The sequence below is a fragment of the Colletes gigas genome, unplaced genomic scaffold (assembly GCF_013123115.1).
Source record: "Colletes gigas isolate AHSC1104 unplaced genomic scaffold, ASM1312311v1 Colletes_gigas_Sc00012, whole genome shotgun sequence".
Classification (NCBI taxonomy): Eukaryota; Metazoa; Arthropoda; class Insecta; order Hymenoptera; family Colletidae; genus Colletes; species Colletes gigas.
Genome location: NW_025106641.1, coordinates 5075244 through 5092173, shown reverse-complemented (window position 1 = coordinate 5092173; position 16930 = coordinate 5075244). Strand labels below are relative to the sequence as shown.

At 36.7% G+C, this 16930-nt stretch overlaps 5 protein-coding genes across 6 annotated transcripts; 1 reads left to right on the top strand and 4 right to left on the bottom strand.

The window, feature by feature from the left end:
- Positions 1-390: 390 nt before the first annotated feature.
- Positions 391-2121, bottom strand: LOC122398941 (chitinase-3-like protein 1). Its single transcript, XM_043399211.1, has 4 exons — positions 2058-2121; positions 1323-1990; positions 942-1234; positions 391-844 (listed from the first exon to the last, which is right to left on the bottom strand). The coding sequence occupies exons 1-4, from the start codon at positions 2119-2121 to the stop codon at positions 391-393; spliced, it is 1479 nt and encodes a 492-aa protein (XP_043255146.1).
- Positions 2122-2395: 274 nt separating this feature from the next.
- LOC122398851 (chitinase-3-like protein 1) lies at positions 2396-4737 on the bottom strand. Its single transcript, XM_043399088.1, has 4 exons — positions 4674-4737; positions 3686-4353; positions 3266-3558; positions 2396-3183 (listed from the first exon to the last, which is right to left on the bottom strand). Exons 1-4 carry the CDS (start codon positions 4735-4737, stop codon positions 2745-2747), a joined length of 1464 nt encoding a protein of 487 aa, XP_043255023.1. The 3' UTR covers positions 2396-2744.
- A 1544-nt stretch (positions 4738-6281) lies between these two features.
- LOC122398852 (lysophospholipase-like protein 1) lies at positions 6282-7746 on the bottom strand. Of its 2 annotated transcripts, XM_043399090.1 has the most exons (5): positions 7637-7746; positions 7180-7256; positions 6973-7097; positions 6633-6893; positions 6282-6560 (listed from the first exon to the last, which is right to left on the bottom strand). In XM_043399090.1, exons 1-5 carry the CDS (start codon positions 7639-7641, stop codon positions 6339-6341), a joined length of 690 nt encoding a protein of 229 aa, XP_043255025.1. In that variant the 5' UTR covers positions 7642-7746; the 3' UTR covers positions 6282-6338. The 2 variants fall into 2 exon arrangements, with proteins under 2 accessions (XP_043255025.1, XP_043255024.1); XM_043399089.1 differs by lacking the exon at positions 7637-7746 and having other exon boundaries at positions 7180-7626.
- Positions 7747-8198: 452 nt separating this feature from the next.
- On the top strand, positions 8199-10336 carry LOC122398850 (probable 26S proteasome non-ATPase regulatory subunit 3). The gene is made up of 3 exons (XM_043399087.1): positions 8199-8283; positions 8586-9414; positions 9505-10336. Exons 2-3 carry the CDS (start codon positions 8596-8598, stop codon positions 10174-10176), a joined length of 1491 nt encoding a protein of 496 aa, XP_043255022.1. The 5' UTR covers positions 8199-8283; positions 8586-8595; the 3' UTR covers positions 10177-10336.
- Positions 10337-11282: 946 nt separating this feature from the next.
- On the bottom strand, positions 11283-15110 carry LOC122398940 (growth arrest-specific protein 1-like). Its single transcript, XM_043399210.1, has 4 exons — positions 14976-15110; positions 12217-12484; positions 11725-11930; positions 11283-11610 (listed from the first exon to the last, which is right to left on the bottom strand). The coding sequence occupies exons 2-4, from the start codon at positions 12478-12480 to the stop codon at positions 11283-11285; spliced, it is 798 nt and encodes a 265-aa protein (XP_043255145.1). The 5' UTR covers positions 12481-12484; positions 14976-15110.
- Between the last annotated feature and the right edge of the window lie 1820 nt (positions 15111-16930).

The window sequence follows — 16930 nt, the reverse complement described above, 5'->3', positions numbered from 1 at the left end:
TTCATTTTATGGACATTGGCGCGATCAGACTTGTTGAAAGTTTTGCGAATATAACGAGGTATGTATTCTTCATCCGTTGACATCTAATCGCTGTTCTTATTCTTGTTCACTTTTTACCAGTGTCTCCATTTAATGATTTGCTTCAATTTTTGTTACGGTGATCTACTGTAATTCGAATGCAAATAACATGCTGTTGGCGCCCAAACGACGCCATGACACATAACAATCAATTCAAACGAATTGCAAATGGCGTATTGGCAAAATCTAATTTATTATAGCAGGTAACATACATACATTTTGAAAGAAACAACAAGGAATGAAAAGAGGTGCTTCATTAATATCATATATTATAATGCTTGTTGAAATATTGTTAAATTAATAAATATTAATTTAACAGCCCGGACCGTCGCCTTTGTAGTTACAGCTATCGATGGACACATCAAAAGCAAGTCCTTCGGGGCAATGAAACACGAATACCCGATATTTTTCGCCGACCACGTTCTGACAATAGTAGAACGTCGAACAGTCATGCAGACTGAGAACGTATCCCTCGCGTGTACAGATAGGGTCCGATTTTTTAAGCGACTGTGTTGTACTAGCTAGTGTTGTACTAGCTGGTGTTATACTAGCTGGTGTTGAAGTTGTCTGGGTCAGTACTGAAGTAGCTTGCGCCGATAAATTAGATTTAGGAGCTGGTACATTGCCTCTCAAACCGCTGTTCAAAGCAGTCAGAAGTGGATACTTCGAGCCACAAGTACCACGGAAATCATCGGTATCGATGCTCCACATCATAGCACCACCAAGACCCATAGAGTTGATGTATTTGGCCTTTTCCAGAACAGACCTGAAAATGAACACGAATGCACAAGTTCCTATCGATTCGATCCTATTTCTAAAACGGGGATGTTGCTCCCTCTTGAAGATAAGTAATAAACACTCACGTGACATCATCGTATCCAACCCATTGATTGCCCTTGAAAGCATAAGGAACGCGTTGATCTGGGTCACGGACAACGGTCCAGCCACCCTGGCGTAAATCCGTGCAAATTTCGTTATACCCTAACATACCCCCCTCCATTGTATAAGGACCAGCAGTTCCAGGACCACTGGCTGGAGCACCTATTCCGTTGTCATTAGCGTTTGCTAGAGTAAAAGATCTACCATATGAGGGAACACCAAGCATGAGCTTCTCAGCCGCTGCACCATTCCGCAGCCAATAAGTAACCGCTGCATTCTGAAAATTAAGGAAATCGACGTACGTTCCGCAATGCCCCGTGCAACGTATGCAGGATCACTTTGTATACCAATAATCATATACATACGACGTTGAGTTTAGCTTGGGAACCAGATTCTTTGGGTGAAGCGTACAAAGGAGCGTTGATGCCCACATTTTTGTTCCAGGAACCGTTGAAATCGTACGCCATAAGATTGATGAGATCAACGTGTTTCGATATTTCTGGGATGTTGTAGGATTGGGAGGCAGACCCTTCGGCAGCAGCCACGGCCACGCTGAGGATGTAACCGTACTTGTTGAACGCCTGTTTAAGATCCTTCAACAGAGTCACGTAGTTTGCCTTGTCGGATGGTTGACCGCCGCGTTGATTGGGATATTCCCAGTCGACGTCGAAGCCATCGAAACTGTATTTGTTCAGAAAGTTGACCGCATTCTGGACGAATCTAGCACGTACAGTAGGATCACTGACGACCTGAGAGTACTTGGAGGATCCCTCGTTCCAACCACCGATGGCTACCATCGCCTTGGTGCTTGGACTTGACTGACGGAGCGCGGTGAACTTTCCGTAACCGTTTTTACCGCCACCGTCTGGCAAGTCGGCCCATGGATCCAGAATTCTGACATCACCGTCGGTGGTGATGCCGGTGAAGGTATAGATCATGTGGGTACATAAACGCGGGTCGATGTCGGATACTTGGAAGTTGCCCAGTCCGGAACGGTAGATCGCCCAGCTACTGAAGTAACAGACGATCTTTCCTAGAGAGAAGGATTGTTAGTTATTATTGATGATATAAACTGATAAGAGGCACGATTTGATAGTTACTGTCGGCCGCAAGACTGATAGCAACGAACGCCAGGAAAGTAGCCAAATATACTGCCTTAAACATCTGGAAACGTACATGGATGAAAATTACTTATTAAATTCCATTATATGACTGCGATTTCAAATTGAAATTGTACATATTCCCCTTCGACGAGGGGAATTTCTAATGCACTTGCGTCGACAATTATTTTTTTTCCCTTAGCAATGAACAACATGTTTCTATAAGCTTATTCTACAGAATGTGAATTTCTTACCATAGCGATCAAGCTTCGATCACTTCAAATTCTTTCTGACACTGTAAAAATAATACTTCATTCGCCTTACTTATATTCTCCTTATCTTTACTTATTTGCATTCGAATGTGTCATCAAATTAAATGAATAATTTCTACGGACATATGCGGTAACGTTCAATATTTATTTAGTATTAAATCGGTGACAACTACACAAGCCATACTAATTCTGTCTCACGACTCTCAACGAACACTTGTACTTTTAATTAGGTCACAAATTACGCACATACTAATTTTGTGCAAACTATTGTCATAGTTACGTGTGAGTCGTTTCGAAAACATTTACGAAGATGCGTTGACAAGGTACATGACTTTGAATTAAATATTACAAACTTTTTTATTCATACTAATTCTATATACAGTAATTATAAACAGTTTAAACTATGTATCCAACTTCAGCAGCCCGAAACTTCGTCTTTGTAGTTGCAAGCAATGATCGATGGATCGAAGGCAAGTCCAGTGGGACAGTGGAAAGTGGAAACCAGATATTTGTCGTCCAGTTTCTGACAATAATGGAACGTTGAACAGTCATGCGGATTACGGACGTATCCTTCTTGTACGCAGACGAAATCTGATGGCGGAGCTGGCTCTGTAGATGTTGAAGTTGATCTTGTTGATTCTGTAGATCCTGTTGATCCTGTTGATCCTGTTGGTTCTGAAGGATTGGGATCGGGATCAGGAACTACTACATTGCCTCTCAAAACACTGTTCAAAGCATTCAGAAGTGGATACTTCGAACCACAAGTACCACGGAAATCGTCGGTTTCGACGCTCCACATCATAGCACCGCCAAGACCCATAGAGTTGATGTATTTGGCCTTTTCCAGAACAGACCTGAGAATGAACACGAATACACAAGTTCCTATCGGTTCGATCCTATTTCTAAACTCTTGAAGATAAGAAGTAAAACACTCACGTGACGTCATCGTATCCAACCCATTGATTGCCCTTGAAAGCATAAGGCACCCGTTGATCCGACTCACGGACAACGGTCCAGCCACCCTCGCGTAAATTCGCGCAAATTTCGTTGTACCCCAATGAACCCTGCTCCCTCGTATAAGGGCCAGCAATTCCAGGACCAGTGGCTAGAGCACCTATTCCGTTATCATTAGCGTTTGCTAGGGTAAAAGATCTACCATATGAGGGAACACCAAGAATGAGCTTCTCAGGTGGTGCGCCTTCGGATAGCCAATAACGTACCGCTGCGTCCTGAAATAAAAATGTTTCTCATCAAGCCTTTACCATGGAATGACGAAGCCACACTTGTCACGAAGTCTCGTATATTAAAATCAACGCATTATTATGAACAAATTTGAAGAGACACCTATATACGTACTATGTTGAGTTTAAGTAGGCCTGGAGATTCGCTGGCGGAAGCGTACAGAGGAGCGTTGATGCCCGTTGACTTGTTCCAGGAACCGTTAAAATCGTACGCCATAAGATTGATGAGATCAGCGTGTTTCGACACTTCTGAGATGATGTAGGATTGGGAGGCAGACCCTTCGGCAGCAGCCACGGCCACGCCGAGGATGTAACCGTACTTGTCGAACTCCTCTCTGAGATCCTTCAACAGAGCCACGAAGTTTTTCTTGTCGTATGGATGACCGCCGCGTTGATTGGGGTATTCCCAGTCGACGTCGAAGCCATCGAAGTCGTATTTTTTCAAGAATTTGACCACGTTCTGGACGAATCTGGCACGTGTAGCAGGATCACTGGCGACCTGAGAGTACTTGAGGGATCCCTCGTTCCAACCACCGATGGCGACCATCGCCTTGGTGCCTGGGCTCAAATGACGGAGCGCGGTGAACTTTCCAAAACCGTCCTTACCGCCACCGTTTGGCAAGTCGGCCCATGGATCCAGAATATTGACATCACCGTTGGTGGTGATGCCCGTGAAGGTGTAGGTCATGTGTGTACATAAACGTGGATCGATGTCGGAGACCTGGAAGTTGCCCAGTCCAGGACGGTAGACCGACCAGCTACCGAAGTAACAGACGATCTTTTCTGGATAACGAAAATAAATTATTGCATGTTGCAAAGCCGGTTCTAACGTTGCTAGCACTCCAGTTCGATGGAACTAATTATCAGTTTATATGGAAAATTACAACCAGAGACGATTGTTTGTGTATGCTTCTCGTAAGTTTTTTAAATCGCCCTTCATCTCTCAAGTTGAAGTGTCCCTAAGCTTACTATACTTATTGGTTAGATAAACCCATTATCTATTGTGATCAGAGGGATGGGTTTGGGATTGATTGCTTACAAAGATTATCTGCGCCGATTAAATGTTTTAGTTCCATTACTATCAGTGATGATATGATACTTACTATCAGCCTGAACGCCTGTAGCGGCAAACGCCATTAAAGCGATCAAGATTGAGGCCTTAAACATCTGGAAACGTATAAGTTCTATAGTGTATTTGTGATGTTAAAATTTTAGCGACTTAACTTGACTATTGACATATCGAATTATGGTCCTGTTCAACGAGCAAATATTTCAAATAATAATTATAAATTTCAGAATAGTCTGCATCACAAGTTTCCGTAACAACCGGCTAATGTTTACATGTTACCTTGGTCTTGATGTTCTACGCGCGACTTGGCACTGTACCGAACCGATGATGTTTGATTCGAACCGAAAGTCGTGGCCTTTTATTAAAAACCGATTTTTATCAATTAAACGTGTATAGGTAAAAGATGTTATCGGCCTTACAAGTTTGACTCATACAGGCGAAGTACTTCTAGGAAGTGTTTAATATACTTCTCGTTTGTTACAGTTGTGACGACCTCGATATTGCGTGCTATAATTTTGCAAGAAGGTGCGGTAAAAGCAAAGGTAAGTCAAATACGATTTACGATGTCACGATTAATATTAGCCGATATGTAATACCTAATATGATACTAACTGTGCGATGCCAAACGAAGAATATTCGAAGCACACTACGATAAGAACTTACTCCAAACGTCTAACGTCTAAAATCACACTTCGAATCTCTGTTATTCCAAGGTAGCGCGATACCAATTTTATTGCATTCTTCAACGACGGAACGACAGATTTGTTCTCTCAGTAGTAGCGCGTTATCCTAGAGGCAAAAATATCATCTGTCTAGGGCTCTAATAAAAAAAAAAGAACACTAATAACAATAATAAATAAAGAAGGTCTTACGAAGTATCAATGAATCAAAATATATTTTAATTATATTGTTATTATTGTATTTTATACTTATCATAAAAATCATTTTTTTTTATGATATCTTCTCGTAATTATACATATATCATTTTGACAGAACTTTTTAAAAATTTATTTTTTATCTTGCCATCTAAACTCGTACGATTAAATTTGTTTATATTTCTACTCACCATTTCCACGGAATTAGCGTGTTCCAAGATTGCAAGAGACTTTATGTCTCGTAAGTGCACTGATTAACTCGAATTCGTTTATTAAATACAGTAGATAAGTAACACAGAAGAACACACTTCCGTACACCTCTTTGTTAACGTTGTCTGCGAAAACTGACTTTTCCAATTGCAAACAATACCCCCTTATCGCGATGCTTTCACCCTTCTTTATGTACGTTATCGGGTGATTCAAAAAATTTATCGACATAACGTTGACAACGTCGATAAAAGACTTATCATCATTTCGTATTGACTGATTACGAATTCGACCGTGCGATAAAGTTAATGAAATCGAGCCAGTACAATTGTCAGTACCGTTAGCTACTCAGATTTGAGACGTTTGTATGTGAAATAAATGCAAAACAATTAGTTATATATATTTATCTTGACAATGGTATTTACGTGAAAATAAATGTATAATAACACAAGAGAATGACAATCGTATGGAAAAATTGGTCAAAACGGACTAGGACTGGGCTTACTTTTGATACATAAAAAAATATTAATATGTATTTTAAAATATATTATTTTCTGTTGTAAATGTGTACAAGTATAATTTCACATTGCTTTTTACAAGATAAAATTAGTATAAATTTATGTCTCAGGTAATATCTCTAACACCCATCTTTTGAAAGATTCTACTTCAGGACCAGTCAATTCATGAACCACATTATTCAATGGTATAAATTGGCCATCAATTCCATGTTCCTTTAGATTAGAATAAGTTTCTTCTCCCCAATTTAATGGAACTAATTTGTCAGCAGTGCCATGAAATTGTAGAAGTGGTGGTTTTGTTCCTGAATTTACTTTTAAAGCCTGTAATCAGAACCATATGGTAATTAATAAGAAAAAGGGAAAATGAAAAAAGACAATTTGTATCATATCCACCTCATACACTGATGAATGTCTATTGAGAAAGCTGGACATAGCAAAACATCCAGCTAAAGGCAGTTGGAACCTGTTTGCCAGATGAAATGATAATGCACCTCCCATTGAAAAGCCACCAACAACAATTCTGTTATATGGAATTCCATTAGAAACCTCTGTATCAATCAGTTGTAATACATTTTGACACATTGGATTTATAGACTCCATCTCTTCAGGAACATTGATGTTGATGCTCTTGCGATTAAACCACACATTACTAAGCTAAAATAAAAATTATTTTATATCCATTATTATTGATTTTCTTTTTGTAAATAGTGTCACACATATATTGTTGCATTACCATTCCATTGTTGGGTGTATAAGGTTGAGCAGGTGCAGAAGGATAATTAATCTTTATGTGTGGAAATTTTAATTCCCCTCCGTTCAAAATATCAATCCAATGTTTTACATCATTTCCTGAAGATCCTAGAACCAAAACATATGAAATTATTTCCAACTTATTTTTATTGTCTTGCATGAAACAACAAACATGAAAATGATATTTTACCTGAACCATGAAAAAAAAACAGACTAGCAGTAGGAGCCTTAGTAGCATTTACAATAGTAATTTTTGGTATTGTAGTACTGGAAGAGCAAATAACTATTAAATTAACAAAGAGTAACCACATCATTTTTCTGTAAATCAAGACTTGGACACTACTGAGTACTCTGCTTGGTCTCATTAGGGTTATTAAGTAAGCATTGTTATAGTCGTTAATTTTGACAAATTAATTTATTTCTTAAATGTATTCTATACAATTTCTATCGATTAAAGCTAATGTTCTATTTGAACAGTTACTTCAATATTCCTTCCTCTTTAGGTTATTCTTTTTATCAACATTGGTTACAAATTATGTAACATTTTATTATTGTATTTGCATATATTGTGATTTATTTTTTTTTCTTACGATTGATAAAGGCTTTAATTAAGAGAAATATATATGTGTGTATACATATATATATACCTCATCCTACTTCATGCTCCTTATTGCGTTTCGAAAAACTATTCGACAATTTTTAAAAACATTACAATAGGATAGTGCTATGATTTTGAGGCATGACGGTGAACTCTCTGTAACTAAGCAAATTTTCTGGATCATAAGTTTCTGTCCTCAAATGATCAACAGTGTCGATTAAAAGCATATTACTCATTAATTTAATTTCTTTATAAAAGATGCTCTCATGATTTCGAGGCATGTTTTTATTTAATGGAGTTAGAAATGTGTAAAACATTTCTTATGTTTATGTTAATAAAAAATAAAAATATCTGGCATAGTATACAAAAGTTCCCAGTACTTCCCAGTGCAACTGTGCCTGGTCTGGTAACATTGATTATGATTAGACGTAGTTATATATCATTGCATATCGATGATAGACTTTATATTTTATAGATAAGAATTTTAATAAAATATTAAAACATTGTTGTTATATTTCTATAACGATTCATTTTTATAAAATGAAAAACAGAATACCCTAGCTACTAGGAACATATCAATCTTTTCTGCTAATTGTCTTACTACGTCTACACAACTGTGAATTGGTTGGATGAAAACGTAAAATTGTAGTTACTCGGTGAACATTTTGTTTGTGAAAAAAAGAGTTTAAAATACAGGTAAATATTAATTATTGAAATTATTTTCTACTACTATTATTTTTAAATATTAAGAATCTTGTATTGTATATTGTAAAGTATTAAATTCTTCTTTAAAGTTACGAATACCGAATTGATTATGAGATGTTTATGGGGGGACGATGAGATTGGTTATTAAACGAGTGTTCATTTTTACAATATTTACAATCAGTATTCAGTAACTTACAAAATTATTTAATTAAAGATTAAAGAAGAATATATTATGGATATATAATTTCTACAAAAATAAAATATGTACTACATTCGATATTTCACTTCTTCAGAACAAACAGAATGGGTGTTCCTACAGCCAAAAATCCTGAAGCTATGGACGTTGAAATAATTTCTCCAGAAAGTCAAAATGGCGATGGAGATGTCAGCGATAAAAAAGATACGGAACTTCAAACGATTCATGATATTCGTGAGCATGCACGCCAGATAGAAAAAGCTGTTCAAAGCAAAGAACCCCGTTTTATTTTGAGAGCATTACGTACTTTGCCCAACACACGTCGCAGGCTAAATTCCAATGTCCTACGCGGTGTAATCCTAAGCTTTTATCCAAAACCGTGCACCGAACGCGATGCATTGTTATCATGGTTAGAGGAAACTACTGAACCAGAAGAAACTCAAAAACTTCGTGCCTCTGCCATGAGCCCATTACCAGAAATCGATGCATACATTCACTTGTTAGTTCTCGTGCATTTAATTGATAATGGAAGACACAACGAAGCTGTTCAATGTTCCGAGGCATTGTTACAAAAAATTATTGCACAGAATAGACGTACGATCGATTTGATCGCCGCAAAATGTTATTTCTATTATTCGAGAGCGTATGAACTAGTCGGAAGATTAGACAAAATTCGTGGATTATTGCATTTGAGATTGAGGACGGCGACTCTGAGAAATGATTTCGAGGGACAAGCTGTATTGATTAATTGCTTATTGAGAAACTATTTACATTATAATTTGTATGATCAAGCAGACAAGCTTGTACTTAAGTCAACTTTCCCAGAATCTGCTAGTAACAATGAATGCGCCCGATTTTTGTATTATCTAGGACGTATTAAAGCAGCCAGATTAGAATACTCAGCCGCGCACAAGTATTTAGTACAGGTAAATTACGATCATTATATATTTCATTCGTTATTACAGTTATAAAATCTTTTTTGAGTATTTTTTTTACGAACACTGTCTTTTCCGTAGGCTCTCAGAAAAGCTCCGCAAAGCACTGCGGTAGGTTTCCGCCAAACAGTTCAGAAACTGGCCGTAGCGGTAGAACTTCTTCTTGGAGACATCCCTGAACGGCAAATCTTTCGACAAGCAGCTTTGCGTCGTGCTTTAGCTCCATATTTCCAATTAACACAAGCAGTGCGTTTAGGAAATCTCCAACGGTTTGGAGAAGTTTTAGAAAATTTTGGTCCACAGTTCAGAGCAGACCATACGTTCACTTTGATACTCAGACTGAGACACAATGTTATTAAAACCGCGATTAGATCAATCGGGCTATCCTATTCCAGGATTTCTCCCGCGGATATCGCGAAGAAACTAGGCTTAGATTCTAGCGTCGATGCAGAATTCATCGTTGCTAAAGCTATTAGAGACGGCGTGATCGAGGCTACGTTAGAACCAGAGAATGGATACATGCGTAGCAAAGAAACTACAGATATTTATTGCACTAAAGAGCCGTTGCTCGCGTTCCATCAAAGAATTACTTTTTGCTTGGATTTACATAATCAGAGCGTAAAAGCAATGAGATATCCTCCGAAATCGTATGGGAAGGATCTCGAATCAGCAGAGGAACGCAGAGAAAGGGAGCAACAGGATTTGGAACTTGCTAAGGAAATGGCGGAAGAAGACGACGACGGATTTCCTTAGGTTATTCATTTTTTGGATATATTTAATTAATAAAGCAATTCACGAAGAAATGTTAAACTCTCTTGTATTTCATGTTACATACGCGGGACAAATTTAATACCGCAAGCTTTAAAATACATTCAATATGAAAAAATTTTTTAAACGTACTTCTTTTTATAGATTAAATCTCAACAATTTCATGTAAATACATTCTTTAAATTGTTAATTTTTTAAAATTTATTTTTAAGGTGTTGTTTTGTGTACGAAACGTCTAAATACAATATGAATAAAATACTTAACAGTTTACAGTACAGTTTACCGGCTTTTGCCTGTTAGTAGAATTTTAATAATTATAATACACTTTATATAATAGAATCTTATTTAATTTTTCGGTAACTCTATTCAATTAGGATACAAATACTAGGAGTTGTCTTATACACGAAACTGTGATAAATTTTTCTATTAACAAAGTTATAGTAACAATCAGTCATCTTCAAAGATCTACTATACAACGCTACTATGGGCCTCGAAACTTCTTATTCTTCCGAACATAATTTTATATCGAAATCAAGACACAACACATGCAAAAAAAAAAAAAAACTATTATTTATTACTTTATCCTTTTAAGAAAATACTTTTCTACAAGAAGAATAGAATTTTCGAGGATATAAATCTGAGAAAAATAATAGAAAAACATTTACAATATCTTTTGCTACATGGATATTTACATGATTATACCTTCATAAATAAAATTCATCTATAACTAAATATCTGCAACCAATTATTCAGCTATTTTTACTATAATACAATCAATATGTATACAATATTTTCACTGTACAAGATTCCTTTCTCTAGTTTTTTGTTCATTTTTACAATTTTAATAAAAAAAAAGAAAAATACGTAACAAATTTAGTAGAAGATGCAGCCTTTTAAGTATTTGACAAAGCTGCTAAAGAATTTATAGAAAGAAAAAGTAATCCATTATTACCAGTATAAAATTGTTCAGATATTGATATTAAAGTGATCGATAAAAATCTTTGGTCATGGAATACTGCTGTCTTTTGGAAAGTTTTGTGTACCTCTTCTGTTTGTCAGTCTGAAAAAGAAGCCGTTTCGTAAAAGTAATTTCATTGAAAATAGCATTGCAATCGGGTAGTCTCACCTTGCTTCACTTTAAATATATGATAAATTGCTAGAGAAATTAATATTAGTCTTCTGTCAACTAATGTTTGAACAGCATCTCCTCTAAGAGTTATGTTCGGCCTCCGAAATTCGTTCCGCCTGTCATCCTTGATGTTGACGTCGCGGTAACCATGATGTATTTTCCCAAAACAAAGGAGATTCATGTTTCTGTGAATCCCCTTGCAGTCGTAATCTTCAAAACCATCGCATTGACACGTATTCAATTTGGCAGCTTTTTCCTGCCGTGTTAGAATACTTATCGAATTCCTACATCTAAAATGTTACGTTAAATGTAAGCAATTCTATTCTCACTTTGTGTTAAAATATTTGATTCTGCGAAAAATAATTTATTTCTATTTAAAGAAAAAAAAAAAAATAGTTATTTACCGCCTAGTACACTTTCGTCCTTGAAACATACTTTTGCAGTATTTATTATAGTATCCAAGAGCAGTTTGACAAAGGGCGTCTGCATTACATATCCAAGTTGCTATTCTGCACGACACCCTTGTCCTGTTCATCGCCATTGTCACGGACGATCTACAAATTTCTACTCTCTGTTTCGATTGCAAACATAATTTATCCTCGCATTCGCACTAAATAACAATAAATTTTCATTATCCTCCGGAAAACTGTAATTTACGGATCTTAAAAATAAACGCTGATCGACAAATTTTTTAACTATAATTTTTACTATTCGCGATTAAACTTTATCTCCATTTTTACATTGAAATAGGAAATAACAGAGGAAACTATTCGGCTCTAGTTTAAAAAATACAAGGCATTACTTGGTCGAAGTTTTACATTGGTATTCGTTTTTAAAGGCAACGTATATTTTTGAGTAAATGCAAACCGTAATAAAATGAATAAATTTATATGTACTGTCATAAGTTCTTTGCCCTCGTCGGTGCTGGTGAGAGCAATGAGGGCATGTTGGCAAGTCTCGGAACAATCGTTGCTTTGGAGAGCGGGTGCGCAGCCCGTAAAATAATGTTGCAGAGCAGTACCACAGCCTGTTCTGTAAGCGCATTTAAGTTTTGCTTCCTCGCACCTCATTATCGAACTTCTAACAGTATTCGACATTATTGTACTAATCAACACCATACCCATTAGGCCTATGGTCGATCGATCCAACCAGCGCGACATCCTTCTAAAACATCACCAAAACAATTATGTTAATGTAAATATTTGTACATATTAAAACGTTCCACGATTAAATTATGACCCGCTGTCGTTAAAATAAATTCCACTGGGAATTTTTATTTCACAGCGAAAGGAACACGATTTAATTTTCTTCTTATATTCTATTCGTTGCACGTATAATTACTGTTTTAACGGATCGATGTGTACAGCCTTGGTTTCTCAATAATTTGTCAAGTATTTCAATCGAGGTTTCATTCTATCAACGTGGTCGATCGTTGTGTACGTAAATTATAATTTTAGTATTGTGTTGAGCTGCGAAGTGCTTGCGGATTCATGTAACAGATGCGTGGCATGAGGGACATTCCATGATATTCTTAAAATAAATCGGTCTTCTGTCTGTCATTCGAGTTAATAAAAGGATTTTAGATTCGTACTTTGGGGACGTACGTGTTCTAAAAAAATCTTAATTTTTTCAATCTTAAACAGTTATTCAGAACTTTCATTCTGAAATTACTGTTTAAACAACTTAAAAGTCGAACTGTAAGTAACAGTTTAAGTTATACGTAGTCCTTGCATCAGCTCTCATATAAGTTCTATAACCGTTGTTTCTTAGGTTCGCGAATAAAAGAGAAAGAGATTCGAATGGTGAAGCGATCGTATTGCAACGTTATCTTATTTCGCCGTTGAACTTGATGCTGCGTCAAGTTCAATATTTTTTAGTATTTATACAACTTGTCCTGTATTATTAGTTGAAGTCAGTAATACAATAGATTGGAGTAGAAGGAAAACTAAATAAAGTAGAAATGAAGTTTGTGGAAAAATAAATTTATTCCTGTAACATGTTATTTATCACAAATTTGTACTTTAATTTGATATAATCATAGTCTTGAAAACTTTAAGCCATTTCAAAGTTGAGATTCGAACATGTCGTCGTTAACTCTCATAAATATTAATTTTGATTAGCTAGAATTGCCGTTTGGGCCACTGTCCGTCGTTAGAATTTCTATGAGAACAACACAGCAGCTCACCGTTCGTCCCAGTCTACTCTCTACTCTCTGCTTCTTTCTACTGATACCAGTAAAAAAGCAAGGAAGAGAAGGGGAGGGGAGGGGAGGGGAGGGGGGAACGAGAGCACGTGCGCCAGTGCGCATACGATATAATGAGAGAAAGGAGAGGGGGAGGGGCAGATTCTACCTGAGAGCGCTTCATTGCCAGCGCTAGTGCCGATGCTGTTGCGCATCAGCCCCAAAATGGACCACCAAGACGTCGCAGACGTGGCAACGAGGGACAGATGGCCAGCCCTATAGACCGTCAGTGATCATCAACTTCACTTTTCTCCCGAGTTTAAACCATATTCCGAACAAACACGAGGGACCACTGAAACCAGGGCTTAAAACTATTATAACACGGATTTAGGTTCTTAAAACAAATATCATGAACTTTTATTCGAAATAAATGTTATAAAGAACTGTACCCAATTGTCAGGTCATAAAAAATTATTCTAAATATTGGTCTGTGTTTCAAACTTGCTAATATCGATAAGACCGTAATATGTTTATTAATCGATCTTTTCAATCTATGTTCTTTTACATGTACTACTGTTTCATTTGTTTTTGTATAATTTTGTAATATATTACCTTTCATTTTCTAATTGTTTACTTTGAAACCTGCCAGACTAACGGGTTTTGTAGATCTAGTATCAACGAAGGAACTAACAACTATCATTTGGAATTGTTCATTCTTATTTTACGACTCAACGTCAGGGAATAAAGGATCGAGTAATATTCGAATATTAGTACACTGAAGTCAGAATTGGACAATCATGAATAACAAATAAAACTTTTACATTCGTTCGTAAATTATAATGTAAAAAAAAAAAATGTAAATTTCATAATAATTTCATTGAATAATGTAAATTATTCTTTAATGCAACGGACGCTGTGTGATACACATAATTGACATAAGTAAGAAGCAATAGATACAAATCAACTGGTTAATACACAATTAAAACTATACCATCAATTCAATTCAATTGATCTCAGTAACGCTTTCATTTTCTTTAAGCGTAACAAGTTGTTTTAACAAAGTACATACAACATCATAAACATCGAACGTTACTTCGAAACTATTTTTTAATAAACAACACGGAACAACATATGCGTATACACTTTGAAAGAAATTATTTATACTCGATCGATAGATCTTATACGTTGATATTCGTTATCACAATATTAATACTTTTCTTTTGTTTTTCATACATATGTATGTATACAATATAAACATTTGATGTTTGTTTTAGAAGCAAATTGAAAATTTAATGCGCTGTATTTATGTACATTATCAGTATTACACATTTTATTCCTGTTCATTAAATAGAACGTACATTGTCAATACGTATTCGCCTAAACAATTACTGAAATGTCGCATTTATAAACTTTTCCGCGATTCATAAATAATATCGTTCGTTATACTTATAGGAAGAGAATTCTAGTACGAACCTTACGAACAATCACATTGTTCTAAACAGCCGAAAGATGCGAAGCTTAAGGATCCCAGGTGCAAGATTAACCACCGATGAAAACTGCGATTTCGTGTCAGGAATTATAACACACTGTAAGAGAAGAGAAGAAAAGAAAAACTCACTCGTGAGCGCACGGTCACCGAGACACTAGATTGAGTTGTGACGGCCTGCCCCGCTGCGTCGAGAAACTGCGCGCGCCGTTCTTCTCCCCCTACTACCAGCCACTGGCCCGGGACCGAGAGGGCTACTGACAGACTCAAGCAGAACCTGAAAATTGTTATAACGTAAGTATAGATTCTTGAAATAATCATAAAGAACTCGTACTCAACGTAACTGTTACGGAAAACCTAAATTTCATAACAGTTACAGGTGTTTACATGCAAGAACTTTGATTTAAACTTAAACTTAGAATATAATTTGTTTTTATCACGAACACGTTTCATTCCCATTACTAGTTCTATCCTCCACCCACAGGGGTCCAAGGTGCCCCAACCTGCTTGGCTGATTGAGACACCAGCCTGGTTCCAACACTATCTCCTTCTCCCCCGTCCTCACCCGTACCCTTCTAAGAGCGACGTCGAACAGTCCCGCATTTAGATGCGTTCCGTTCTTTCTTACGTTTCTCCTTCTTCCCGTGCCGGCCTTCCATTGGGCTCCCTTTCAGGGCCCTTACTATGTATGTACTTCTATTCCCTACCACGAGCATTCAGCTGGCTCCTGCGACTCTCAACTCAATTTCGCTCCTTCGAACACGAAGCGGCGGATAGCGCACAAGAGATTAGCTGCTTGAGTACAAATTGAACCAGTTAATCGATTCTGCGGGGTGAGCGAGAATACCGAAGGAAATGAAATAATTGCCGAGACGCGTTTTCATTTTATCTAAGGTGAATGTACCTATTACCGTGAAATTTTTTTCTATTAAAATTCAAATACGTACAAACAAAGCTTTTGCCTTTAAAGAATTTGTACAATTCCGTAAACAGTACTCGGTACAATTCAGAAACAAAATTTTGTCACCTACAATTTTTATCGCCGAAAAAAATGGTTCGAAACACTGTCTAGCGCATGTTTAAGTATATACTATTTTTACTGTCAAACATATGAAAGGAAGATTCGGAGGAGGTATTTGTTTTTGAATTAACGAGTCGACGAGAGCGCGTGCCTTGGTTTGCTTAGGATATCCTGTTTAGTAGAATCTAGGACCTAAATAAATGCTTTCGGCTTCGTTTGCTCGGGACTAATGTCCTATTGAAGACCCTACAAGTTTTGCTGAGAGAGGATAGATGGCCCTTAACGATTATCTGTTTACTGATTTAACTTGCTGGTTTCTTTTACACTTTATAAATACAGTAAAATCATATTTCGTGTTTATAAGGTTTATGAGGATCAAAATTTCAGATCGTACGAAGATAAACATAAAAATTAATTTCCTGCCATACAGGAAATGCGATGGGAGATTTAGATCTGAAAATTGTGATGAAGCACGAAGTGCTATGTAGTCGGAATAAAGGATAGATTGTTAGATACGAAACAGAGATATACGAGCGATTAGTCACGTTTATACGAATACTAATGAAGTATAAGGATATGAAAAATTGTTCTTTACATTTTTACAATTGACAGAATCTTGATTTTCCTTACCACTGTTTCAATTGAAAGATCCACAATTGTTAATTGTACATATTACGAAAGTTTTACAAACACCTAACTCGGTACCAATACCTCAACTTTGTGAGCTGTGCACGAACGGTTAACATGATTGTTTTTGCTCCTCCTCACTCTTTATTTCTCTTCCTCTTTCGCTGTCAGTTTCTCTCGATGGTCTTTTTGATCTTTTCGTAGCAATTGTTCCAAGCGAGAACCCGGTTGAGGCAATAACGACCGCAGGCCCAACCTATCCTGTACCTTCTGACGTCTTAATAAAGCAATCGT

Coding starts and splice junctions, on each gene's coding strand:
- LOC122398940 (XM_043399210.1), bottom strand. CDS start 12,480: ATGTCGCGCTGGTTGGATCGATCGACCATAGGCCTAATGGGTATGGTG. Junction 11,931..12,216: donor AGGGCAAAGAACTTATGACA/GTACATATAAAT, acceptor ATTGTTATTTAG/TGCGAATGCGAGGATAAATT. Junction 11,611..11,724: donor GGACGAAAGTGTACTAGGCG/GTAAATAACTAT, acceptor GTAACATTTTAG/ATGTAGGAATTCGATAAGTA.
- LOC122398852 (XM_043399089.1), bottom strand. CDS start 7,354: ATGAGACCAAGCAGAGTACTCAGTAGTGTCCAAGTCTTGATTTACAGA. Junction 6,894..6,972: donor ATACACCCAACAATGGAATG/GTAATGCAACAA, acceptor TTTTTATTTTAG/CTTAGTAATGTGTGGTTTAA. Junction 6,561..6,632: donor GACATTCATCAGTGTATGAG/GTGGATATGATA, acceptor TTCTGATTACAG/GCTTTAAAAGTAAATTCAGG.
- LOC122398850 (XM_043399087.1), top strand. CDS start 8,596: ATGGGTGTTCCTACAGCCAAAAATCCTGAAGCTATGGACGTTGAAATA. Junction 9,415..9,504: donor CGCACAAGTATTTAGTACAG/GTAAATTACGAT, acceptor TCTTTTCCGTAG/GCTCTCAGAAAAGCTCCGCA.
- LOC122398851 (XM_043399088.1), bottom strand. CDS start 4,737: ATGTTTAAGGCCTCAATCTTGATCGCTTTAATGGCGTTTGCCGCTACA. Junction 4,354..4,673: donor TACAGGCGTTCAGGCTGATA/GTAAGTATCATA, acceptor TTCGTTATCCAG/AAAAGATCGTCTGTTACTTC. Junction 3,559..3,685: donor GCCTACTTAAACTCAACATA/GTACGTATATAG, acceptor TTTTTATTTCAG/GACGCAGCGGTACGTTATTG.
- LOC122398941 (XM_043399211.1), bottom strand. CDS start 2,121: ATGTTTAAGGCAGTATATTTGGCTACTTTCCTGGCGTTCGTTGCTATC. Junction 1,991..2,057: donor TATCAGTCTTGCGGCCGACA/GTAACTATCAAA, acceptor CCTTCTCTCTAG/GAAAGATCGTCTGTTACTTC. Junction 845..941: donor GTTGGATACGATGATGTCAC/GTGAGTGTTTAT, acceptor GTTCATTTTCAG/GTCTGTTCTGGAAAAGGCCA.